The sequence below is a fragment of the Neurospora tetraspora genome (assembly GCF_033439725.1).
Source record: "Neurospora tetraspora strain CBS 560.94 chromosome Unknown B0H65scaffold_1, whole genome shotgun sequence".
In the NCBI taxonomy this organism is placed as follows: Eukaryota; Fungi; Ascomycota; class Sordariomycetes; order Sordariales; family Sordariaceae; genus Neurospora; species Neurospora tetraspora.
In genome coordinates, this window is record NW_026944383.1 from 6958315 (window position 1) to 6983153 (window position 24839).

The following is a 24839-nucleotide window of genomic DNA, read 5'->3' on the forward strand; positions in this document are numbered from 1 at the left end:
ACAGGTATAGGGCCGGGACCATCTGGCAGAAGCAAAGCCTAACAAGGGGTTCAACCAATATGTTATTGAGTTGATGCGGGTCACAGTCGATCGTACGCTTGCCAATGTGGTCAGTTGGTTCCTCGGAACAGTTCAGTAACAGACATTGGTGTGATTGTCGGTATGACCTGCATCCCCGTGTTAGGCTTTGCTAGTCCGGACCTTAGCGCAGGTTGAGTAAAACCACATCGACTGAAAAAAAGCGGTAGACGGCGATACGACCCGTGCCGGAAATGATGTTGCTATTTTGATACTTAGCCAGGGCTTCGAGGAGGCTGGCGATGCTGCTATTGCTGCTGCTGCTGGTATCGTGATTGAAGTGATCATCAGTCGATTGTCTTCACTTCCTTGGCCACAGCATTGCACAGCACGACCCGTACGCCCGCTGCCGAGAGCACATGGATCCATAGCCGTTGTGTGTCACTGAGCCGGTCATTGGCGCTTTTGACTTCCACAAACATAACCTCCCCCTTGCCGTTCCCAGACTGCTCCTTTCGATCGCCGCTTGACTCTTTAGCAGTACGCCACAGGATCAAGTCCGGCACACCACCCCCGCGAGCCTTGTAATCCTGTGCAATAACCTTGCATATGGCGGCAAGAGCCTCACCCTCGAAGCAGGAAACCAGCTCAAGAAGGTCCTCAACCTCGTAATCCCAGTTCAGCCCAACGATGCAGGTACGACGCTCACGGTGCTGTTCATTGACTTGGCGAATAAGGTTGCTAGCTCCACCATTGGATATTTCCACCAAGCGGTGATTGATCTCGCTCGCCCGGGCAGGATAGAAGGCGTCAGTATGTAGATCCAAAGGACAGGTTTGGTAAGCGGTCTCAAAGACGTTCGGGACGAAGAGGAAGAGGATGTCGCAGAACAAGTACGCGAAAAGTGTCCGCAGAATCCCACCCTCACTGTGATATCCTTTCCAGCCTTGTGTGCGGTAGAATGAGAGGCACATCTCCTCTACACTGACATGCATTAAATTGCCCTCCTCGTCCGGGTCACCCAGTTCGTCAAGCCAGATAGTCTTGGTACTTCCTTGGCCACGACCTGCGTCCTCACGGACCAACTGAATACCCTCGATTGTGTGCTCCTCCGGATCTCGCAGCCTGGCATGGTCAAAGTTGTGTTGTTGACGACGCGGAATGTTGAGTTGCTTTTCAAGTCTGATAAGACGCTTTTGCAAATCATAATGGTGGATCAGGTGGCAGTTGGGATCCTGGAGGGCCGTTTCGCAAGTCGAAAGAGCAATTTGCCTCCAGCGCTTCTTTTGAAGATTCTTTTGTGCTTCGGATAATGCTGTTGTAGGAGGTTGCTCCAGTTCCCACATATACCGCTCTTCGACGAGGGCCTTTCGCTTATACCAAGCACCTCGCCGGGCAAGGTGAAAGAGTTGTTGGCTTAGTAGCTCGGTCAGAAGATCATATTCGTCCTGATACCGATGCAGGCGGCCAAGACCTTCAGCAGCTTTATGCGCAATCCTCGTATAAGCATGTCCTGCACTGAAGCGGCGAAGATACCCTCCTTCGCCGAACTCGTATTCCGTATCCTCCATTTTCTGTGCTTCAGTAAGCAGCTCTCTCCAACGAGGGGCTATGCTCTCGAACTTTTCCACGACTTTGCGATTCCCCTCTGCTCCCGGTGGCCCGTTGAATTCCAAAATGGTGTCTACCTCGAACTGGAGACGCATTGAATTCTCAAACTCCAAGAGATGCCGCCGGGATGGAAAGATGTTAGATGAGCGACAGACGACATATTCAGGAAAGTTCCTCCTCGAAATCTTGGCTAAGATGATTGTTGTCAGTGACTTTTCTGTCCATTCGGTAGACCGATAGAAAACCAAGTGAACACGTTCAAATAGCTTAAAGACAGACTCTGAAAGTCTGACGAGCGGGCCAGTAATAGCAAGGATCTTGTCCAGGAAGTGGGCTTTTCGGTTGGTATCTTGCTTCTCTGAGTTTGCTTCTTCCGATGTAGAGTCCAACGAGTTCATCGATGCATTGGTGCTGGACCGTCGTAATCCAACAGACATGAGGCTTGACTGCTGGGAACACATTCGGCAGAACGCCTTGATCAGGTCCGGCTTGTTCTTACCCTGAACTTTGGCATCCTTTGCAAGAGCTTTGAGTTCGTCAAGAGACAGTAGATGTGCGGCTTGCTCAACCGTCTTGATGTGCGATGCCGAATCATCAGCAAATGCAAACGTGTCGGTGAAGAGATGCTCCGGTTCTTCCATGGACTCCTTATCGGACTTCTTCACAAAGTCTCCCTTTGACAGCTCCCGAGACTCCAGTAGACTCTCAATGGCCTTCTCTATGTCCGATATGTCGGGGTAATGCTTCAGCCGTTCTAAACGATGCCAAGAAGCAGTTTTGCGCAAAAACAGACGCACATACCTGAAGAGTGTCAGTCAAAAATGGTCACGCCATGGCAGGGTTCCATACAAGTACTGAGCTTCATAGCTCAACGCTCTCCAATTCTCAAATACACAGTTTTCCTTCTCGTCAAAAAGATGCGCTTCGTCTTGCAGGACTGTATCCAAGGCAAGGTTGAAAGCGTCAACGTAAATCGAACTTTGCCCTCGGACCCATTTCCGTGTCTGTAGTCGTGTCTCCGCGCTGACTTCGCCATCCTCGACTTGGGAAGACTTCAGCTTTTCGTATTCTTCGATTATATCGTCGTCAACCTTGACCTCGGGCAAACTATCCTCTAAGGCCGTATGGTGGTGCGCTGCTGGGACATTGTCTGTGGCATCGCCATCTTCAACATCAAGACTTCCGGTCTTTGCATCTCGAATAAGAGGCGAATCCCGACTCTGAGCCGACAGAAATGAATCCTCGTCTTCGTCGTTGTTCAATGCTGTAAAAGAGTCATCGTCTTCAGTTTCATCTTTCTGTTTAACTTGGTCGATCCGACGCTTCTTTGTTGGTGGCGTTTCAAGTCTCTTTTTGGTGTTGGTCCACCCAGCTGCCAACGCTGGACGAGTGTTGGCAGTCTGGGACGGTCTCGTCCTCTTCACAAATCGGTCCATTCTTTCTCTGACGACTGAGATATTGGAGGATCGAAGACCATGGTGTACGGCGCCTGAAATGATCAAGTATCCACGGTGGTCAGAGAAAATGACACTATGCACATTTCCTCTTCAGCTTCATGGAATAAAGACGAGTGAAAGGTACGAACAATGAGTAACGTGTGTGGAAAGGTGGTGAAAGGGACCGCGCTGAACTTTAACGCGAAGTCCCGTGACTGCGTGTGCTATGGTGGGGCAGCGGGAGCGACGCAGTGATCTCCAGACGCAATTGGAGCTGCAAAGGGACCAGAGCTTCCCCAGACATCAACTTCTCGAGAACAGCATTGAACGGATACCACACCACCAAGCCACGACTTTTACCACGTGCAGTCACCCAGGAATAGAACAAAGCTTGGTATATCTTTGGCCCACTTGCTGTTACCACAACGATTATTCCTTTATTATCAACCTCAAAGATGGCCGCCAACGAGCCGCTACTGGGACAAGCTTCAACAGACGATGTAAACATGACCGATGCTCAGTCCGACCAACCAACTGTACGCTCCATTCCTCTGACATATTCACCTCCAAGTCTGCCTGTGAACAAACCTCCCGTCATCTTGCCCATTCCCAAAAATCAACTCCCCCCGTCACTCCTCGCTCTCCCAAAGCCTAGATAATTCACTAACCACCACCACTCTCCGTCAACAACAGCAACAACACCACCTAACAAGCCATCACCACATCCCCGACCGTCCCCCTCACCCCGTCTCTCCCGTTCCGATTCCCCAGATCCCCGGCCGTCCAAGTCCCACAGGGGCACACCCCACGGCAAACCAAGGACCCAGCGCGATCCGCAGCACGGCCCCTGCAACGAACGGCTCGACGACAACCGAAGACCAACAATCACAACCACTACCACCGTATCAGCAGCGGGCTGGTTCGTCACGAGCTGCTTCTGCGCACCCACAGGATTCTGGTCAGGGTCAGCAACAGGGACCGGGATTAATGGGTACAGCAGGCATGCCCACGGAGCCGACACTTCACGGCGCGCCGGTGAGGCAGTACTTGAATACGAAGGTGACGGGACATTTATTGGAGGGGATGAAGATGTTGGCTAAGGAGCAGTATGTTACAACACCCTTACACCCTCCTCCGTGCATGGTTTACCTATAAGGAAACTGTTGGGGTGGTGGTAGTTGCTAACCGAACTTGAACAAAATTAGACCAAAAGACCCCCTCCGAGCCCTAGGCGAATTCCTCCTCCAGCGATCTAAACAGTATGAGGGTGGTGGTGCAAATGGTAGTTTAACTAGCGCATAGAAGGCTTCAGTCATGAATCAGCCAACGCACATACCGGAGGCCGTGATCAGCGGCCGCCGTAGTTCTCATAAGGTCCACGAGGAGTCTCACCTTGACGAGGTCTATACTTTTACTTTTGATTCTCAGAGTGACGGGATAAAGGAAGAAAAGGAAGGAAGAAGCTCCGGCGTTCAGGAAAAAAAGGGTGAACAAAAGAGGGTATATGGTCTACGTAACAGAACCCGTGGGGTGACATATCATGAAAGCGATTAATTATGGCTAGGGTAACAGTGGTTTCACGACATAGTGGTCATGGGATAAACAGGAGAACAGCATTTGAGGCAAGAGGATCGAGGACTTTGTATTTTTCATAACAAAAACCTCCGATGACTTCGTCTTCATCCTGGGTGCTGCTAGACATCCGGCTAACAGATGATTTGCACATGTTAAGCAGCAAGACCGCATCCCATGCTTTTCTTCTCTGCAGTGATTCCGAGAATGCAAGTTTCCTTTCCATTCCTCCCCCAACGCCCTTTTCACTTTGTGTGGATCGACCAGACGTCATGCCAAGCATGCTGCAAAAGAAGACACCCGTAGATGTCGACAAAGATCATTCCATCTCGACTCGGCTGCCCACCCTCTTTCACCAAAATCTTGCGGCGCGTGCTCTACGCTTAGGAGACGATGGTGGAGGCAGTGGAAGACTCGTACTTCCAGGTGGGGGGGAGGACACCGACGGTCTTGTAGTAGCGGGCAAGACGGTGGATACGGGACTCAATGAGAATGAGACGGAACTTGGAGTCCTTGTCCTTGCGGTTGCGCTCAAGGTGCTTGCGGACGGCAACAGCCTATTGTAAAAGGACGTTAGTTGACCCGGTGGGGATGACGTATGAAAATAACGGGCGGGTCTTTCTTACCTTCTTGATGAGCATGTACAGGTCCTCCGGGAGATCGGGGGCAAGGCCTGTAAATAGCATCACTCTGTCAGCCAATCTGACCAAACAGAGGCATGTGCGTCTTTGACGTGTTGTTTGTTTCCCAGCTCTTTCTCTCGTTCCTTCTGCGTCTGGCGCTCATGTCCCATGTCGTCCACCCGTTACGGGTGCGCATTAAAGGCAACGCGCGCGGCGGGCTGAGCGAGAGCTGAGAAAGCCCGCGGGACATGTGCCCATTGGCATCGAGTTTCGAGTTTCGAGGGCCGGTGAAATGTGGGGGATATCGTTGCGATTCGATTGTTTCGTTTCGCTTCCGCGTGGGCAAATTCAAGGGAATTCGTCGGAGTAGTAGGCAGTCATACCGTTGGACTTCAGGATACGAAGGATCTTGTTACCTGCAGAACCACCACCGTCAGCATTTCACGTCGTCGCCAATCGTCGAGGACTTCAGGAATTCAACATACCAGTGACAACCTTGACCTGGGCAACACCGTGGGAGTCACGGAGGATGACACCAATCTGGGAGGGGGTAGCACCCTTCTTGGCGAGCTTGCAGATCTGGTCGACGACCTGCTCGGGGGTGGTCTTGAGCCACGAGGGGGGGTTGCGCGAGTAGGGGATCGCGGAGGCAGAAATGCCCTTGCCCTTGGAGTGCATACGGCCCATCTTGAATGATTTTGGTGGTGCTGCGGTTGTCGGGGGAGTGACTTCGGCTGGCTTGTCGTCGACAGAGAAGTACGAAGAAAATATCACCAGGCGGGCGGTTTGGCGGTCGTGCGATATTCGCTGTGGGCTGGGAAAATTCGCTTGCTTAGTCAGGCTGTTAGGGTCAGCGGTCTGATTGGTTGCCAAGTACTGAATTTCGCAGTTCAGGTTCCACATTCACGTGAGTGGGGACTTGACTTAAACTTTTCTCGCTTGGCATCTCCCGCGCCTGCTCCTCCAAGCATAAATAAGTTTCCTAGCAAATCTTTCCCGCAAAGTTCACCCCTTGGATCTTCCTCCAATCATCGCCAGGTCGGCCGTCGGTCCGTTTGATCATGCTACTCGACAGCATTTGGTCATGACCTCCAGAGACATGCGTTAGTGCAGTCCTGCCAGATTCAGCTCAAACTGAAGCTGGGCAGTATCAGGAATCATGACCATGACGGCCGACTTGGTATTCTACTCATTCTGGTCAGTTATCACTGCTTCCGCTACACCTCCCCTCCCGAGCCTCCTTATCCTGATGATACACACTTTATACTTTATTCTGGTACCTCTTATGTTAAGGTCCCTCGGGACTTGATGAATTAAACGGACTTCTGAAACCAATGGCTCGCACAACCTTTCTTGTTATGGCACAATTGGAGATGAGCTCAGGCTAACATTGCCTCAGATTTAGGAGTATCTTTCTATCCTTGAGATTTGGGGCCGTCACGGCTGGTAGCGCCTTTTGCGTGAACGGTTGTCGCGTCGTCGCAGGCGTTGGTTGGCAAAACCGGACATTTAGACTAGGATAATGATAATGAAGTAATCCCAATACGAGTTCCCTTGTTGATTGATGATGTAGCGTGAACGTTTGGCATGCAATCAGAACACACTTGTGTAGATTGAAACTGTAACCTCTTCTGTTTTTGAGCGCCCTGAGGGTCCCTGCGGCTGAAACTCCCATCAATATCTGTACACGCCGCTGAGACTCCTACGATAACTTCAAGGAAATGACCGAACCTCGGTACTCATGACGTTGTTGTAACTGTTTCCTCGTCATCGACCAATAAACCAGGCTGTACCATGCACGATTGCTGCTCTTCCTTTCAATACAGATAGACATATCCCATCTCCTACTGCTTGTCTTCCTTTACCAGGCGTTGACATCAAAGTTCTCCTGTAGGGATTGTCAGTATAACCGAGCGAAGCAAATCAGAGCAAAGCTTATGAAACTAACCTCAGGGAAGTATGTCGCAACCACCGTGCGGTCAGCGAACTTCCTGCCTGCCAACGATTTGAGGGCCTTTGTTGCTTGGTCGGAATTCTCGTATTTGATGTAAATCTTGCCAACGCCGGCAGACTGCCTGCTTCCGCCAGTGGCCCTGGGAATCTTCAAGGAAACAATAGTTCCGAACTTCTCGCATTCCTCCTGGACGTCATCACGAATTTCTTGAGAAATAGATGTTAGCATCCCGGAACTGCTCATGTAACTGGAACGTCGAACAAACCTTCATAATCGTCGTTGTCCATCAACTCATCCGCCGTAACCATGTTCAGGAGCTGCACAACCCTGCTGACGTCGCCATCCAGGGAAGTGGTACCAGCAAGCATGGACATGGCATTTACACTCAGTTCTCCAGCAACCTGCTGAATGCCGTAGCTGGCCTTCTGAACCTTCAGCGCCCTGTCGCCCAGCATCATGTTGTTAAGGCCGTCAATAGCGACAGATGTGACCGAAGAGTCGTGATACTCGCAGAATGCGATACCCTATTACATATTAGCAGGTCAATTCGCTGGTACAAGGGACCGATAGACTCACCCTCGATTCCTCTGTATGCTTATCCTTGACCAACACAAAGGACTTGAGCTTGCCAAAGCTAACCAGGAGCTCCATGATTTGCTCTTCGGTGAGATATGCGGGGATGTTGGTGACACTGATCTTGTTGGGGCTGTCGATAACAATGCTGGAAGGAACCTCCGAATCGGGGTCGTAGTTGGGGTCCTCGACAATTGCAGGTACGATGTAATCCTTCGGCCTGCGAATCTTGAGCCCACCGGCACCAGCAGCACCATTGGCATCCTCGGCCTCCATGGTGATACCGTCAAGGGCCAGAGCGACTGTCGCATCCGGGCTGTTCCTGAACTCGAGCATGGCGAAGCTGTGGTCGGGGGATATTTGGCACTGGACGCAAGGATCCGTGCTATCGATAACGTTTAGGCCATTGAGTTGAAGGTTGAAGAAACCCAACAGGCTCTCGTCGGTGGCTGACGGTGGGATATTCGAAACAATAAGACGCTTGCTCTGGCGGGAGTTGGTCGGCTTAAGGGCGGCGCTATTGACAGCTCCACCTGGCTGGGTCATGAAGGCCTGAAGCTTAGTCGGGTCCATGGCCTGTTGTCGCGGTGCGCCGGGTAATGGGAACATGCCCGAGAGCTTGGCCTGCTCGGCGGTGACGTTGCCGTATCCGGGAGGCTTGATATCCCACTGTGTCATGCGCCTCTTGCGCTCCAAAACGGGAACGATATCAGTCAAGTCGGGTGTCGGTTCCCTCTTCTTAGGGGGCGGCGAGACACTCCTCCTGCGCTCCCTGTCCGCCTCTCTGTCCCTTCTGCCTCCACCGCGGCGATCATCTCCCATCACATCGCGATCTCTTTCCCGGCGACGGCCGCCTTCGTCATCGTCCCGCCGGCTGCGACCTCCACGGTCGGCCCCGCGGTCAGCGCCACGGTCCGCACCACGATCGGCTCCACGGTCGGCTCCACGGTCGGCTCCACGGTCGGCGCCCCTGTCACGATCCCACTCCCTCTCACCACGATCGGGTCCACGACGGTCGCGGCCAGAGTATCTATCTTCTCGCTCGCGGTCGCGGTGGCTGCGGCTCGATGAATAAGCGTCGAAATCGCCGTCTTCGCGACGGGGTCGGCTGCTGCGGTAGTCGGCGGGAGAGCGAGAGCGTCTGCGTCCACTGCCTCGGTCACTGCGATCTCCACGGTCACGTCTGTCATCGCGGTCGCGTCTCGAGGACTGGTGACTAGTTAGCTTAGGAGGGCGGCAATGACTATTGTCAACCTTGTATACGAGGCGCACTTACCGGATGGTCGCGAGACGAACCGTGTCGGCCGCTGTCTGTTTCGCCACGGTTAGGTTGAGATCTAGCGGGTAGCCACGGTCAGTGCTAACATACCTCTGGAGGAATAGGTGTCCCCGTTCATGGTCAACACAGATCTCGTTAAGTATAAAAGAGACGGTACGAGATGGTTGCGCCAAAGAAGCAGAAAATGGTTCTGGGAGGATTTGATGAAATGGAAAGTGGCTTTGCTTGAGCTTCCAATTGCGAGTTTCGTCGTTGATCGCGAGGCTGCAACTTTTCCAGCGGCCGTTGCTGTTACTGCAGAGTGCGCTTTCCCCCTTTGGGCTTAGCGCGTTTTGTTTCCGTGCATTCGGTTCCACCCATTCGTTCACAAGGAGTTTGACGTCTTGGCGTGACAGCAAACCTTCCATCGGCTGGCCACTACCGCAGTACAGTTTACAGTGCATCAATCACTATTGACGAAGGAACAGTTTAATTTCAACCTGGAAGTGATCAAGGCCAATTCTCTTGACAAAAGTGAAGGAACTCATACTTCTTCCGTCTCATTTATACTGTAACTTCAAAGTTGTATTCTATATGGCAGCCCAAAAAGTCACAGAATGGCGCAAACTGCCCATCAGTCTCACAGAGCTTTGCATCGAAACCACACTCCGATGTGGCCAGTCCTTCAGATGGCGCAAGATAAATGAACAATGGTCCGAATACTCAATCATCTCTTCTCATCTCCCTTTCGTTCTAAACATACCAAATTCTAACACTTCTTAGGCACTGCGTCCTCAAAGGCCGTCTCATCTCCCTAAAACAAGATCCCACCCATCTTCACTACAAAGTGACATGGCCTACCTGTACAGCAACTCCCAAACATGAACACCCCCAAGACTCCGAAGACGACACCTCCACCCTCCTCCTCAACTATTTCGCCCTCTCCCACTCGCTCACCACCCTCTACGCCCAATGGTCCCTCTCAGACGCCAACTTCGCCCGGCGCGCGCCCGCTTTCACGGGGATCCGCATCCTCAACCAGGACGCCTGGGAGACGCTGATCTCCTTCATCTGCAGCAGCAACAACAACATTTCACGCATCAGCCAGATGGTCCTGAAGCTGTGTACGCACTACGGTCCCTATATCGGCACCGTGGAGGGGGAAGCGTTCCATGATTTTCCGGGGCCGGAGGCGCTGGCGGGGGAAGGGGTCGAGACCCATTTGAGGGAGCTGGGGTTTGGGTATAGGGCTAAGTACATTGCTGAGACGGCGGGGTGTGTGGCGCAGGTTTATGGGGAGAAGTGGTTGTTGAGGTTGAGGAATCCGGGTGTTCCTGCGTTGGGAGCGGCGACTAAGGAGGCTGTTGGTGGTGGTGGTGCTGAGGTAAAGAAGGAGGAAGAAGAGAAGGGGCAGAAGGAGAACCATATTGTTGATTCCAAGGTTGACTTGGATGATGATTCACCGACGTACAAGAAGGCCCATGAAGCTCTGCTGACTCTGCCGGGTGTTGGCCCAAAGGTGTCGGATTGTGTGTGCTTGATGGGTCTCGGCTGGGGCGAGTCTGTTCCTATCGATACACACGTTTGGCAGATTGCCCAGAGAGACTATAACTTTGGTGGGAAAGGGGGTGCCAAGACCAAGACGCTCAACAAGGCCATGTATGAGGCCGTGGGCGACCATTTCAGGAAGATTTGGGGACCCCAGGCTGGTTGGGCGCAGAGTGTCCTCTTTACTGCGAATCTCAAGTCATTCTCGGAACAAGCAGCGGGGGCGAAGAAGGGGGCGGTGAAGGTGGAAGAGGAAAGCCAGGAAGAGATGGTTACGAGCGCTGAGGCCGTGACTAAACCTGGAAAAAGGAAAGGAGTGGTGGTCAAGGTCGAAGAAAGCGAAGAGATGGTTGCCACAACGTCGGCGGCGAAGTCTAGGAAACGGAAGACGGTTGCTGCGGAAGTGATACCGAAGGCTGAGCCGGAGGCCAACGTCCAGACGACAACAACTCGGACGTTACGGTCCAGTAAAAGGATAAAGAGCCAAGTCTGAGTTCGGGAATGGCGCCGATGGGGCTGCTATGTTACCCATATATACCAACTTGAACACCTGTCCCCATCTCCGAATTCACCTCCGCAGTAAACCAACTTTCCACTCTTTAAACACCCGTTCGGTGGTAGGCAGCAGAGAGTTACTCCTGTCTAGATGTTGCATGACTTCCTGAATGGCCTTTACCGGAAGGTTCACCTCCTGGGCATCGCCAGTGAGTGAATCCAGCATACGATCAGCCTCCTCTCGAGGTACCAAACGATAAAGCAGTTTGATAGCCAGAGTACCACTTCTAGCTCCTGGCCTTGTGGCGGCGGTCTCAGCTGACGACGAGTACACAATGCCACTGTTGAGCACCCATATGTGGACAACTTTGTCCTTCCCTATCACATCTTCCTCTGTGGTCGCAATGGTCTCTGTGATGGGAAGCAACAGCGACTTGGAGGATCCCGATCGCGCTATGGTGGATACAAGAGTTGCGGCGAGACACTCCTCAAGTCCAGGGTTAAGGTTGGAGACAGAATCGCAAGAGATCTGCCACTTCAGGAGTGTGACTGCGGCTGTCCGGAAATTGTAAAAGCCAAGATGAGCCTGGCAGGAAGAGCAAAACACGTTAAGACTCCGGATCTGGCTGCTGCTTTCGTCTGGAGCAACAGCTTGCCTATCTGGTGATCCATGCTCAGGGGTAGAGAGAGAATACTAGAGAGCGGAAAGGTGGTCAGCACTAACTGACGTAAGGGGGAAGGTTTACTGGCATGAAGAATTGAGAAGGAATGTTCCTCCAGTTGATCCCAGAGCATTTAGGACTTGAGAATGATCTGGCGAAATGCGGAGGTTCAGCCCATCATCCACCGATGGGAAGCGCCCCGTCACAGAAGTGAGGTTCGTCAACCACTCGGTGTCCCGCGAAGGCAGGGGACAGACTTTGCTTGATTTTGGGCATTTGTATCGGTATCCATGCCATTGAGGGGCCGAAGCCGACTTGGCTACCTTCTTGATGCCCAGTTGTTTTGTACGTATTTCAAGAGAAACAATTCGGAATGGTGAGTTGCGTAAGTCATGAGCATGCTACATCTGGACTTACTGTGATGTTGGAACAGTCCTGCTCGACGAATAACAGCGTTGTCAAATCAACAAACCCAACACTTTGTTGAGCCGAGATGACCGAGCTCGCTCCATATCCTCGAGCTGCAAGACTCATGTCGTCCGCTTTGGCACCCTGGCCGCTGGTTTGGGAAGCAGAAACGGCGTTTGACTTGTCGTGGTGATGATGGTCATCATGATCGTGATCGTGATCACCAGGTTTGTGACAGTGCCAAAACTCCATCATCTCGGCCCAGTTCTCACTGGGGAGGTCTTTCCAGACCTTGACGACATCTTGATTGACAACAACAGCCTGGCATTGCCTACAAGCAACTTGGGACCCGGCTTTCAGATCAGTGGCTGTCCAAGTCGACGACTCTGCTGATGATGCATCCGTATCTGTTGCTTGACCCAACGGTAACCTCCATGAGAGCGCAGAGGCACCGGGCCTTTGAATGGGCAGTATTGCGCCACCGAGGGCCACCTTTGAGGGTAGGCGCAGTGTATGTGACTGTCCATGGTGTTTGAGCTCGACATTCTCCCCATCCGCTGCCACCACTACTTGTGTGGACGCATCGCTTGCAGAGCCCAATGAGATGGCAAGGGATATCTGGCGAATATTTGAAAGTAACTCGGCATAGAGTAGCGGTGCAGTTTCGGATGTCATGTTGGTCGAGACGAAGATGAAGCGAGGTTGTGTGATGTGAGATGGAAGTTGTGGAAAGTGGAAGCTCCCCCACATGAGCTCACTGCAGTGGAAATGGAAACTCCCCTGCTCCCCACAGCGATCGAAACGCGTCTCGGTCTGGACTGCTTACCTAATGCACTTAGAGCGCCACTTAAAGTGGAAACTTCAGGTGCAGCCTTGCCAAGCCCGTGTCAGCTCGGTTGCTCACGTCCCGTCACCAGTCGCTGGCCAAAATTTCAGGGAAGGCGTGTGCATCTCGCATCCACTGCGCCAGTCCTCAGCCGACACCTGCATCCTTCTGCCTCCATCGTTCTTTCTTTGCTGATAGCTTATCACGACAAGTGTCACCTCAACTGTCAACGTCAATTTCAACTGTCCCGTCAGTTACCATATCCGATTCCACCCAACCACCCTCGGGCAGCGCCACTTCATCACGTCCCGTTTCCTCACGACTACATACCACCAATCACCCCCGCGGCGCGCTGGACAGTATCACGACGACCCCAACCTGACATGACACGAGGAGGATACGGCCAGCACCATGTCGGACTCGGATTTTGAGCAGATCAAGAAGCTCCAGCAGGAGCGCAATGCTGCTGCTGCCGCCAAGAATGGTTCGCGCACCTTTGATCCTGCCAACCAACGATCCGACAACACTACCAAAGCCAAGATGGGAGAGGTCTGGGATACCGGCCTGTATGAACGCGACAATGGCGATAAGTTCGCGGGCTACCACACCACCCTGCCCGCCGCCGATGGTGAAGATGAAGATATGGAGGATGCCGACTCCGGCCGCCGCCTAGTAGGACAGTACACCGCCACTCGAACCCAGATCGATGAGTTCGCACGCGGCGATGGCGTCGAGGAGGATGATCCCCTGGCTGGCCGGGGTGAGAAGAGCAACCGCATCACTGACAGGGAGACCGACTACCAGAAGCGCCGATTCGACCGCGTTCTGACCCCTACACGAGCTGACCCTTTTGCTGCCAACCGCCAGGCAGGTGCCGCCGAGGATGGAGAAAGCTACCGGGAAATCATGGAACGCCGCGAGCTTGAGCGAGAGGAAGAGCGCGTACGGCGGGCCATCGAACAGAAGATGAAGGAGGGCGGCCCTGTTGAGGAGCACCAGCCTACCCTCAAGGATTCCGGTGACAAGGAGAACGAGGAGGCTGGCTCTACTGAAGCTGCGGCTGGCCGGAAGCGCAAGAAGAGATGGGATGTCGCCTCTACAGAAGATGCCACCCCGGCACCAGAGCCCAAGAAGAGGTCTAGGTGGGATCAAGCACCATCTGTTCCCGCTCCAGGGGCTCCAGGGGCAGAAACCAAGAAGCGATCCCGCTGGGACCAGGCGCCTTCTGCCACTCCCGTTGGCAATGTCGGCCTAGCTACCCCGATGCACCCTACCCAGACCGCCGTCGTACAACCAGTTTTTGGCACTGATGCGGCCGGTCGATACGCGCCGCTTAGCGACGAGGAGCTGGATGCCATGCTTCCAGGCCCCGAGCAAGGTTACAAGATTCTTGATCCGCCACCAGGGTATGCCCCCGTGCGAGCACCGGCACACAAGCTGATGCAGGCTCCGGCCCCAACAACGGGCTTCATGATGCAGGAACCTGACAGCGGACGGATGACGGGCCAGCAGGTACCAAAGGAGATCCCCGGTGTGGGAGACCTGCAATTCTTCAAGCCCGAAGACATGGCATACTTCGGCAAGCTTACCGACGGAGCTGATGAGGAAAGTTTGAGCGTCGAAGAGCTCAAGGAGAGAAAGATCATGAGGCTTCTCCTGAAGGTCAAGAACGGTACCCCACCTATGAGAAAGACTGCGCTCAGACAATTGACAGATAATGCTCGCAACTTTGGTGCCGGCCCCCTCTTCAACCAAATCCTTCCTCTGCTCATGGAGAAGACGTTGGAGGATCAGGAACGCCATCTTCTCGTCAAGGTTATCGATCGTATCTTGTACAAGCTCGATGACATGGTTCGACCATACGTTCACAAGATCCTCGTCGTTATCGAACCTCTTCTTATTGATCAGGACTACTATGCCCGTGTTGAGGGTCGGGAAATTATTTCGAACCTCAGCAAGGCTGCTGGTCTTGCCACAATGATCAGTGTCATGCGTCCAGATATTGATCACGTCGATGAGTATGTCAGAAACACTACTGCCAGAGCCTTTGCCGTAGTTGCTTCGGCTCTGGGTATCCCAGCTCTGCTTCCCTTCTTGCGAGCTGTATGCCGAAGCAAGAAGTCGTGGCAGGCTCGTCACACAGGTGTCAAGATTGTCCAGCAGATTCCCATCCTGATGGGCTGCGCAGTCTTGCCCCATCTCAAGCAACTGGTTGACTGTATCGGACCCAACCTGAACGACGAACAGACCAAGGTCCGCACAGTAACCAGTTTGGCCATCGCAGCTCTCGCCGAGGCATCCAACCCCTACGGTATCGAGAGCTTCGATGACATCCTCAACCCCCTCTGGACCGGTGCCCGAAAGCAGCGAGGCAAGGGTCTGGCGGGTTTTCTCAAGGCTGTCGGTTATATCATCCCGCTTATGGATGAAGACTATGCCAACTATTACACCAGTCAGATCATGGAGATTCTGCTACGAGAATTTGCCTCTCCAGATGAAGAGATGAAGAAGGTTGTGCTAAAGGTGATTTCACAGTGCGCCGCCACCGACGGAGTAACGGCTGGATACCTCAAGGAGCATGTGCTGGACGAGTTCTTCAAGAGCTTCTGGGTACGGCGTATGGCTCTGGACAAGCGCAACTACCGACAGGTCGTTGAGACCACCGTTGACATTGGCCAGAAGGTCGGTGTCAGCGAGATTCTGGAAAGGATCGTTGCCAATTTGAAGGATGAGAGCGAAGCGTATCGTAAGATGACCGTGGAGACTGTCGAGAAGATTGTGGCCTCTCTCGGTGCTGCCGACATTGGCGAGCGTCTGGAAGAACGCCTTATTGACGGCATTCTTCATGCGTTCCAGGAACAGAGCGTCGAGGATATCGTCATGCTCAACGGCTTCGGTTCGGTGGTTAACGCACTGGGCACCCGATGCAAGCCTTACCTTCCTCAGATTGTCAGCACCATCCTCTGGCGTCTGAACAACAAGTCAGCTACTGTACGACAGCAAGCAGCTGATTTGATCTCCCGCATCGCCATGGTCATGAAGCAATGCGGTGAGGATGCCCTCATGGGTAAGCTTGGTATTGTCCTTTACGAGTATCTCGGTGAGGAGTATCCCGAGGTTCTTGGCTCTATTCTTGGTGCTCTCCGCTCCATTGTTACTGTTGTGGGTATCAGCCAGATGCAGCCCCCTATCAAGGATCTTTTGCCTCGCCTCACCCCTATTCTTCGTAACCGACACGAGAAGGTACAAGAGAACACGATTGATCTTGTAGGTCGTATCGCCGATCGCGGTCCCGAGAGTGTCAACGCCCGCGAGTGGATGCGTATCTGCTTTGAGCTTCTCGACATGCTCAAGGCTCACAAGAAGGGCATCAGACGTGCTGCCAACAACACTTTCGGTTTCATCGCCAAGGCCATCGGTCCTCAGGATGTCCTTGCCACCCTTCTGAACAACCTCCGCGTTCAGGAGCGTCAATCTCGTGTCAACACGGCCGTCGCCATCGGTATCGTTGCCGAGACATGCGCGCCCTTCACCGTGTTGCCCGCGCTCATGAACGAGTATCGCGTCCCCGAGCTCAACGTCCAGAACGGTGTGCTCAAGTCGCTCTCTTTCCTCTTCGAGTACATTGGCGAGATGGCCAAGGACTACGTTTACGCCGTCACGCCGCTCCTGGAGGACGCCCTCATCGACAGAGACCAAGTGCACAGACAAACAGCCGCGAGTGTCGTCAAGCACATTGCCCTTGGCGTCGTCGGTCTCGGTTGCGAGGATGCCATGGTCCACTTGCTCAACTTGCTGTATCCCAACCTGTTCGAGACCAGCCCCCACGTTATCGACCGCATTGTCGAGGCTATCGAGGCCATCAGGATGGCCGTCGGTCCGGGACTGGTCCTCAACTACGTCTGGGCCGGTCTGTTCCACCCGGCGAGAAAGGTGCGCACACCATATTGGCGTTTGTACAACGATGCGTATGTCCAGTGCGCGGACGCTATGGTGCCGTATTACCCTAACCTCATCGAGGAGGGCATCGACAGGACGGAGTTGGCGATTGTGCTTTAGACGATGCGATGGGAGGGAGGTTAGCGGGAGCAAACAGGTTTCTTGTTCATATGATTCAGATTCTTTATGACGACGAGGGGAACAACACGATATTTTCTTGAAGCGGCTTGGATTTTGGGCGCGCATGCGCTATTGAAGGCTTCACACACACACGTACACACTAAAAGAAGAATCGAGTGATGCCACTCGTGGTTTTATGTGCGATATACGTTAGGAAACGCGGTTTGTTTTGTGACAATGTCATCGTTTGTCGTATTGGTTAGGACATCAAGATGATGACATTCTATGTTGTTGTAACTGATGGTTGTTGTTGGTTAGGTTAGGGGGTAGCTAGGTTGTTACATATACTCTTGTAGAGTTTAGGGCAGTCGAGCAGGTGAGCGCAAAAAAGGATAAATGCATTAATGAAGGAGTTTGTGGATGATCTTCCTCGGGCTTATTTTGAACCTGTCTTGCTTGTAAGCCCTTTTGAGATTTCCCAGTTGAGTCATGAAGCTCGATGGCTAGCGACAGCCTTCGGTTGGCAGTACCTCCAGTCATGGTCATCTTCGTGTTTAATGGGCTTTGTTCGACCTGAAGTAATCGTTTCCTCGACCGTTTGTCTAGAGATACCAACCTGAATATCCTTTCACTCACCCATCATCTAACAACTCCGATTCTTCAACAACCACCAGCATGACAATAGGTTTCTCGATCCGCTCTTCTAGTTCCTTCCATGAGCACTGCTTTCTTCAAGTTGATTCATAGCTGATCGATAGTTGTCGCTCAAGGAGAGAAAGCGAGAAGCGAGGCGCCACGATGCACATTGCATTAGTGTCTGCTGTCAGCCTGGGAACGGATCGTTAAAGAACAAGGGAAGAATGAACGGATGATATTCTGTTGACCTCTCTCTTCATCTCTCTCTTCATCTCTCTTCATCTCTCTTCATCTCTCTTCATCTCTCTTCATCTCTCTTCATCTCTCTCTTCATCTCTCTATTCACTTTCCTCTTCACTTTTCTCTTCACTTCTCTCTTCACATTTACCAGCATTCCACTTCTTATCTCATATCGCACTTCACTTTCCTTCAAGTCTGTTTGGTACACCTCTCGTGTTGGTTATTGACTTCTAACACGATTCTGTATCGGCGACAATTGCTAAGATACAGTCTGCTTACATGTTGCAATCACTCATTCTAAAAGCTTCATCCCGATGCCGCTCCGAGTCCCCTTCATAGTAGTGTGTGCTTACGTCCTGCCCTGTGGTGATTGTAGAGGGAGCGGGAGGCAGGGACGATCGAGCAGTTCCACTGCTCGCTTTTTCCCACTTGCTCTCCATTGCTTATTGTATAAGGTACCCCTCGACCGCCAGTCTCGGGAAGGTACGACCCGTTTCTTCTTCACTCGCGTATTTCTGTATTGGTCTGCTCAAGTTGCCGGTTGAGGGGATATACAAGTCTTGCTACAAAATGTCTCGAAGTACTCGATCTTTATCTGACTGGTGTTTGGATCACATCGTTGTCGTACTTCTGAAATCACCATCAACAGTTGTTCACGATTTCGTCAAGACCCACGAACAATCATAACCTCCATCATCCAGATACACGGGCTTTTGCTGTGTTTCTCTGCCCCGGATATAAGCACCAGTGAGACATTTAACAGCCACCACCATCTGATCTGATCTGCTTCTACCCGACATGTTTCAGGTCAGTCATGACTTCGACTACTTCGGTCATGGCCAAGGCAATTCACTGAGATGCGAGTGAGCGAGTTGTCAAGTGACTACATCAGGTAGATATGCTGTTTGTATTTGTGTGATTTATACGTTTTATGACTTTTCCAACCCAGCCGGCCACAGCGTAGGGCAAATTCGACTACATGCAGTTTGCTTGAGATGATGGCGTGCAGATTTGTAAGATCTAGGGAGTTGACGGCGTGTAGTATCTGGATGCCTCATTACGGGAATAGGTACGGATGAGATGCTTATTCTTTGTCATTTTCCAAACTCGACGTATTGCATCTATCTAAACCACCTGTAAGAACGCATAACGCCAAAAAGAATAGGTAGTCTGTAGTCTGGCGGTTACAGATAGTCTGCGTGTTCCGTGTGTATAGCAGTCTGTTGTCTACCAAGGTGGTGTTCTCCCAGTAGTGTACGTAGTTAGTTGGTCCTACAGTGTGCCCCTACTCGGTCGTCATTGTTCAAACTGTAAAAGTCCAGTACTTAGGTGGGTGACCCCCACGCATCTCTCCTAGTAAACATCACCGCACTCAAGCATCACAGCTCTCTAACCGAAGCACCAAACCCGGTTCCTAGGTTTTTCTATGCAATAACATGTGAACAATGCAATGTTTGCTTTTGGTGAAGCTGAATGAAGGGACCAGATATTGTTAAATCCAGGTGCAGTACCCAAAATTGGCGGTGTGTATACACAGTATGTAGAGGGTAACCCGTGTCTGTCTGGTGGAATAGGGGTCCAAGGATGTTTCCAACTTTCCAGAAGCAGAAGCCCTGACTCGTTACTCTTTTCAGCTGGATGGACCTGACACTCAGGTCGTCAACAAGCAACCCCCTCGCTCTCCAGACTGAACCTGTCAGGATCTGTCTCCAGGAGCAGAGATTCCTGCCAGCTGCCCGACGACAATGGACTGGATGTAGGAAGAAGGGAAAAAAAAATCACTGTGTCACCAGGGAAGCCCTTGAACCCTTGAACCATACCGCAGTAACGACAAAGCAGGTGACACCGACATGTGTTCAAGTTAATGGTCTCGCTTGAGCCTCGGAAAAGGGGGATGGCTACTGGCTGACTGCCAGCAGACCCCTGGTCTCCCATCAGCCTAACTTACCTCCTTACCTAATTCCTTGGCCCCCTCCCTGGCGTCCCCTGGTCCAAGGGAAAGGGGACCCAGAAAGGGAAACCGAAAGTAGGAGACCGAGACAAACAACAAAAACTTGCGGGATCCGTAACGCGTAACGGAGTGAAGCGGAGCATGATATGGAGATAGATGTGAATGCAATCAATGCATCAAGGAATGAGTGTTTTGTGTTGATGCAAAGACAGAGCGTGTGGGTTACGTTCCTGTCGTGGTGCTGGTCCGGTCCTGGCGCCGCGCTTTCCCTCTCATTCAGTGATGGTTGCGGTTGCGGACTTGGGGTGGGGAATGAAAAGTTGGTGAAAGTGACACTAAGTGATGGCAATTTGGCCCGACGCAACATGGCATTTTGGAAATGCGGTTTTAAATCACTCGTTCAGTTGAAGGGTTGGTTAGACGGGAGGATTGGATGGTCGTGTCGTGGTGGGATTCACGAATTGTTGTTGATTGGTATTGGCGGCGTCAATTTCATCTACACATATCAGATTGATTATGCAGTTGGTCGTGTGTGTCTCGTAGGACCGAAGGTGGACTGGTGCTGTCTTTTTTCTTTTCGGTGGTGGTGTGTACGGATGGAGTCGGTATGGCAGCTGTAATGGCTGAATCTGTTCAGCTCAACCCCAGTGCCCAGTAATAATAATGGAAGCCCAGGACGGCGCCGTTGCAGTCGCAATTTCAGTCGAAAGGAATCCCCCGTCAGATGAGGTCATCTGCCGTACTGGGAGGAGGGGGGTCTTTCGATCTGTCCGCGAACTGTCCTATAACAATTCGGAATTTAGTGACCTGTACTTAGAGCCCTCGAGTTTTTTTGATGTCTAAATGCACTAACATTTCACCTTTGAGATATTTCGTACCTGATTGACCGTTAATTCACAGTCTTTTGACAATCCGAATATCTCAAACGTTTGGGAATTTGGACGTTTTGTCGGGCGGGATAGTCAATTGATAGTAAATTGGTAGCCGTAGCCAATTTGACTTCGGGGGTTCTAGAGGTGTCTAAGTACAGATCGTAAGGACCCCCTCCTCCTAGTACGGTGGTGTTTCATGTTTCGCTCCTCGGCAGTGCAAAGTAACGGTGAGAGGCAACCTTATCTGGATCGATCTTGAAGTTGTCAACGTCTAATCTGCCACCGGTGTTTGACTGACTCGGCCCATAAAGATTGCAGAACAAGCTGTGAATCTTTTGGTGTCGCTTATTACGCTTAGAGACCCACTTTTCCCCGTCTGAATCCAAATATCACATTGGCTTGTTCGTCTTTTCTGGTTCGTGCTGTCGCTAAGTCCCATCTTCACTCTGAAGTCACTTTTGGTCGAAGTTGAGAAGACATCTGCACGAAAAGTCACCGCAACGAAATGCTGATTGAACAAGCAAACGCAGCGCGCCCAGAAGCCGGCTTTTTGCTCTGGACAGCTTCATATCGGGTTGTTGTGAGGTCGATACAGCGGTTGGAAACCAGTGTTGTGGAAAGTCACTGCTGTGTGTGGGTCTCTAAGCGTAATAAGCGACAGCAATCTTTTAGGTCACTGTGTGCGTTGTGTCGACGAGCTAATGCACACAGGGTGCTGCCAACAACGTTGTACCGTTTTCATTGCATTTCCTTCTTCCTTGGCACATGCAGTAACAAACATGCAGCCCGAAAAGATTTTTTTTTTCTCTTTTTCCCCTTCCACTTTGCGATAGTAAGTAGAGATAGTTTGGTTGTGTCTTTGGTATGACCGCTGGACCTTTGTCACAGAAACTACAAAACCTTCCGTTATCCGGGTCCCGGCGCCGCTTTTCACCATGTGACAGCCTCTCGATTTCTCAGCGGCGTCATTGAGGGTCGGCTAAGGGTTGAAGTGGGGCCAAAACGGTGCGGCAAGAACGAGGGTTGGGCCTGCCTGCCCTGCGTAACTGCACAGGGGCTAGCGGAACGGGTTAGCCACCAAAGCCACATGACGTCATACGGCATGGAATGTAGACGACGTGCCCTCGAGAAAAAAAACACGTCCGTTCCTTCTGTAATCATCGTCAACTTCACTGTGGCCTTCCATGACAGTTACCGTAACAGAACCAATCTAACCAGCATGGGTACCGTCCGAGAATAATATTACATTGAATGGAACATCACGACATCTACTCGCTCATACCTTAGTCACCTCAACCCACCCTCATCCTGGCCCTTTTTGAAGCGCGGTTCTGATTCCGTCCCTGGACGTCCTGGACATCCTGACAGTTGCCAGACGGGGGCCCTGGCACATCTCTCGCATCGGCTCGCATCTTCAGGTCCCCTTTGGTCCGTTTTGGCTGACATTGGCTGGCCAGGAACCAGCTCCGGCTGGTGGGATGTGGTGGAGGTCGGCGAACACTGCCACCAACGGCAACCTCAACCATCCCTCCACTGTGACGAAATCTTGGATGCCGCTGGATACGCCTGTACTCGATTGGCCGCCGTCATCGGTCCTCCGCAGCGCGACAATGCATTTGCGCCGTACCCTGAGCGCACCTCAACCTCTCACAATCTCACATTTGGCCTTTCCCAAACTTGGGCCCCATACTGAACCTGAACAGGGCGGCATCCAGGACACTATCGGTTTCATGAATCGCGACTAACTGTGCCCTTTGGATACAGTGTCAAAGCCAAAGGCAACTTTGGCTCTCCCCTGAGCGCATTGGTGTCAATAGGAGAGTGGTGCTTCCCCGCGCGATTGTCGGGCAGCAGCACAAGCCTCAGAAAGGACCCTGAAGATCCGTTAGCATGCGCCGGTGCCCATGATTGGCTAGTTCCGTCTTTGCCATGCGCACTGGGTAAGGCATCCAAAACACCACACCCTTTGAAAGGAACCAAAGGAACCCTTCGGCCAGCTAATATCGTGCCTGCGTGCTTAACTGGCCACGTTAAGCATTCTGTGCCGCCGCCGCCAACTACCGCGGCAGCCAGACTCGGTTGCTGACGACCGACGTCATTGGCGGGTCTAACGACACCATTAGAAGAATCGCCGTCGGTGTTGCTGACCACGGGGATGGGTGTTGATAATATTAATGATTTTACTATCAACCAGCCCAACTGTTACGGTGCGAGTAGGTAGCCAGCCATGTGGCGCCCATCCCGGTCAACCAGCGTCGGTTGTCAGTTACCCAATTACGTATAGTATTGTTACAGTACTATCTCCAGTTTGCGGTTTTGTGGTTGCGGTTTGCCTGCTAATACCGTCTCCTATACGAGTTTCGGGGGATTGTTTCACAAGGAGCCACAACTTCCTCGAAAGTTCATCATGCTCGGTTCCGTCTTCTGTTCCAGCTAATACATGATGTTGACGACATAGGTAGCAGGCTCCTTCCCAAAACCACGGCAATGCGTGCTCCTTCCCCCGTCTTGACCCGCCTTGTCCAGTGGCAGTGAGCCGAACCTCAAAGCCGTCAAACGTGGAAAGCGTGGATGGTTACGACTTCCTCCCGGCCCCTCTTGGCTTCTTGCCCCTCTCCTGGCCCCTCCCCCTCGCATCCCAGCCTCGCCCAAACCAAGGAAAGCAAGGAGAGCGGACGGAAGACATGCAACCTAGACCTCCAATGTCGAATAGGATTTCTTCCTGCACCAATTTGCCTTGCCTGCCAACAACCCAGGTCCTGCCCCGATGCTAGGAATCAGGGACCGAAAACCAGCTCACTCTCTTCTCTATCAGCCTGCCAGCTACCAGTCTGTGCTTTGCCAACTCGGAGGCGCCCCGCATGCCGTCACCACATCCTACGCCGTGAGCTTGACGACGTAATGCCTCTCCACCAGGTGGTAAGACATCTGTCCGGTGCCTTGGTGAAGGCATCACGGCCGCTGACAAGAGAGGTTGAGAGGGTCCATAAACAAAGGAGACGATCATCCCTCGAACCCCTTCAATTCCTTCCCTTTGCGTTACACGGCACGTGAATTCGAAAGAAAGAAGCCAGATGAACCCATTACCGAACCTCGCCCGTTCCTTGAACCTTCTCAGTTCCATTTTCCCCAGTTTGGCTCAGTCCATCCCCACTCCGAATCTGTATGCCCGCCGATCACCACCGCTTCCATACTCGACCGTCCAGCTTTCCGCCGGTCAACGCACCGCCTCGGCACGGCTCTTCTCGAAAGCACTTGCCCGTCCGGGCAATGATCAGAAGTCTCCCCATACACCCCGTCCAGTCAAGCTTTTCTTCACCAACCACCACCGTGCACCGACAAGGAATCCCCGCCCTACATGGCCCGTCACATCTGCCTCTTCTCCATCAAAGGAACTGATTTGCGCAATCTGAAACGAGGCCGTCAAGGTCCTTAGGACTGGTGCTTACCCATAAACTCCACCCCGGCCCATCATCAGAGAGCTTCCCAGGTCTCTCCTCGCCTGCACGAGTAAGGACACGCCAGCAACAAGTCATGCAAGTGCGTCGGGCGTTGTTGTCGTTCTTGGATGTGTCCTGTGCGGTGCTCCCACGGAGCGGTGCGGTACGCCGCGGACCAAGCGGTCACGGCCATGGGACGGCGGTGTCGGGGTGCCAGTCGTGCTTTGAGACAGCCCTCCAGGGACCCTCCAAACCCATCTCATCTCATTTCATCTTATCTCCATCTCAGAGTTCAATCTCTTCCATCTGTCATGCCATCTCGCGGTCGTCCGCCTCAAGTCCTTCGGTCGTTGCCTTTCTCCAGCTCGCTGTTAGTAAGGCATTGCCTTGGACAGGTGTCTATACGAAGCACTTACTGGGTTCATACGTGTTGTTGTGAGATGGATATGCATACCTCATCACATAGAAGCACGCTTCACTCGTGCACCATCCATCATCCATCCACCCATCCACACTGCGCTCCGTCTTTCATTTGCAATATGCCTTGTACAGAAACACTCTTCACGTGTATCCACCATTACCATGGGAGGCCCCCTTTTCGCCTCTCCCCCGCTCGTTGGGCAATTCAGCTGATACCAGATGCCTCTCTCGTTAGAA

At 52.4% G+C, this 24839-nt stretch overlaps 7 protein-coding genes across 7 annotated transcripts; 3 read left to right on the forward strand and 4 right to left on the reverse strand.

Annotated features, from left to right (window-relative positions):
* Nucleotides 1–212: 212 nt before the first annotated feature.
* Nucleotides 213–3327, reverse strand: B0H65DRAFT_453454 (VRR-NUC domain-containing protein). The gene is made up of 2 exons (XM_062826144.1): nucleotides 2479–3327; nucleotides 213–2430 (listed from the first exon to the last, which is right to left on the reverse strand). Exons 1-2 carry the CDS (start codon nucleotides 3063–3065, stop codon nucleotides 366–368), a joined length of 2652 nt encoding a protein of 883 aa, XP_062687266.1. The 5' UTR covers nucleotides 3066–3327; the 3' UTR covers nucleotides 213–365.
* Nucleotides 3328–3520: 193 nt separating this feature from the next.
* Nucleotides 3521–4367, forward strand: B0H65DRAFT_415104 (uncharacterized protein; the record flags this gene model as incomplete). The annotated part of the gene is made up of 3 exons (XM_062823962.1): nucleotides 3521–3601; nucleotides 3759–4171; nucleotides 4271–4367. The coding sequence occupies 3 exons, from the start codon at nucleotides 3521–3523 to the stop codon at nucleotides 4365–4367; spliced, it is 591 nt and encodes a 196-aa protein (XP_062687267.1).
* A 653-nt stretch (nucleotides 4368–5020) lies between these two features.
* B0H65DRAFT_414623 (40S ribosomal protein S13) lies at nucleotides 5021–5947 on the reverse strand (the record flags this gene model as incomplete). Its single annotated transcript, XM_062823927.1, has 4 exons — nucleotides 5021–5194; nucleotides 5264–5310; nucleotides 5644–5676; nucleotides 5746–5947. The coding sequence occupies 4 exons, from the start codon at nucleotides 5945–5947 to the stop codon at nucleotides 5021–5023; spliced, it is 456 nt and encodes a 151-aa protein (XP_062687268.1).
* A 1174-nt stretch (nucleotides 5948–7121) lies between these two features.
* Nucleotides 7122–9184, reverse strand: B0H65DRAFT_414642 (uncharacterized protein; the record flags this gene model as incomplete). Its single annotated transcript, XM_062823929.1, has 6 exons — nucleotides 7122–7148; nucleotides 7209–7420; nucleotides 7480–7738; nucleotides 7791–8996; nucleotides 9064–9098; nucleotides 9157–9184. 6 exons carry the CDS (start codon nucleotides 9182–9184, stop codon nucleotides 7122–7124), a joined length of 1767 nt encoding a protein of 588 aa, XP_062687269.1.
* Nucleotides 9185–9491: 307 nt separating this feature from the next.
* Nucleotides 9492–11356, forward strand: B0H65DRAFT_62213 (DNA glycosylase). The gene is made up of 2 exons (XM_062831172.1): nucleotides 9492–9758; nucleotides 9829–11356. Exons 1-2 carry the CDS (start codon nucleotides 9640–9642, stop codon nucleotides 11084–11086), a joined length of 1377 nt encoding a protein of 458 aa, XP_062687270.1. The 5' UTR covers nucleotides 9492–9639; the 3' UTR covers nucleotides 11087–11356.
* B0H65DRAFT_545133 (ubiquitin-conjugating enzyme E2-binding protein) lies at nucleotides 11162–12833 on the reverse strand (the record flags this gene model as incomplete). Its single annotated transcript, XM_062829353.1, has 2 exons — nucleotides 11162–11782; nucleotides 12168–12833. The coding sequence occupies 2 exons, from the start codon at nucleotides 12831–12833 to the stop codon at nucleotides 11162–11164; spliced, it is 1287 nt and encodes a 428-aa protein (XP_062687271.1).
* Nucleotides 12834–13067: 234 nt separating this feature from the next.
* B0H65DRAFT_555226 (armadillo-type protein) lies at nucleotides 13068–17455 on the forward strand. The gene has a single exon (XM_062830017.1). The coding sequence runs from the start codon at nucleotides 13396–13398 to the stop codon at nucleotides 17041–17043; it is 3648 nt and encodes a 1215-aa protein (XP_062687272.1). The 5' UTR covers nucleotides 13068–13395; the 3' UTR covers nucleotides 17044–17455.
* Nucleotides 17456–24839: the final 7384 nt, after the last annotated feature.

Bases quoted from the DNA above. Each gene is read 5' to 3' on its own strand.
- B0H65DRAFT_62213 (XM_062831172.1), top strand. From the start codon at position 9,640: ATGGCAGCCCAAAAAGTCACAGAATGGCGCAAACTGCCCATCAGTCTC. The intron at 9,759-9,828 runs GTCCGAATACTC...AACACTTCTTAG, and splicing joins CGCAAGATAAATGAACAATG to GCACTGCGTCCTCAAAGGCC.
- B0H65DRAFT_453454 (XM_062826144.1), bottom strand. From the start codon at position 3,065: ATGGACCGATTTGTGAAGAGGACGAGACCGTCCCAGACTGCCAACACT. The intron at 2,431-2,478 runs GTATGGAACCCT...GACACTCTTCAG, and splicing joins AGCTATGAAGCTCAGTACTT to GTATGTGCGTCTGTTTTTGC.
- B0H65DRAFT_555226 (XM_062830017.1), top strand. From the start codon at position 13,396: ATGTCGGACTCGGATTTTGAGCAGATCAAGAAGCTCCAGCAGGAGCGC.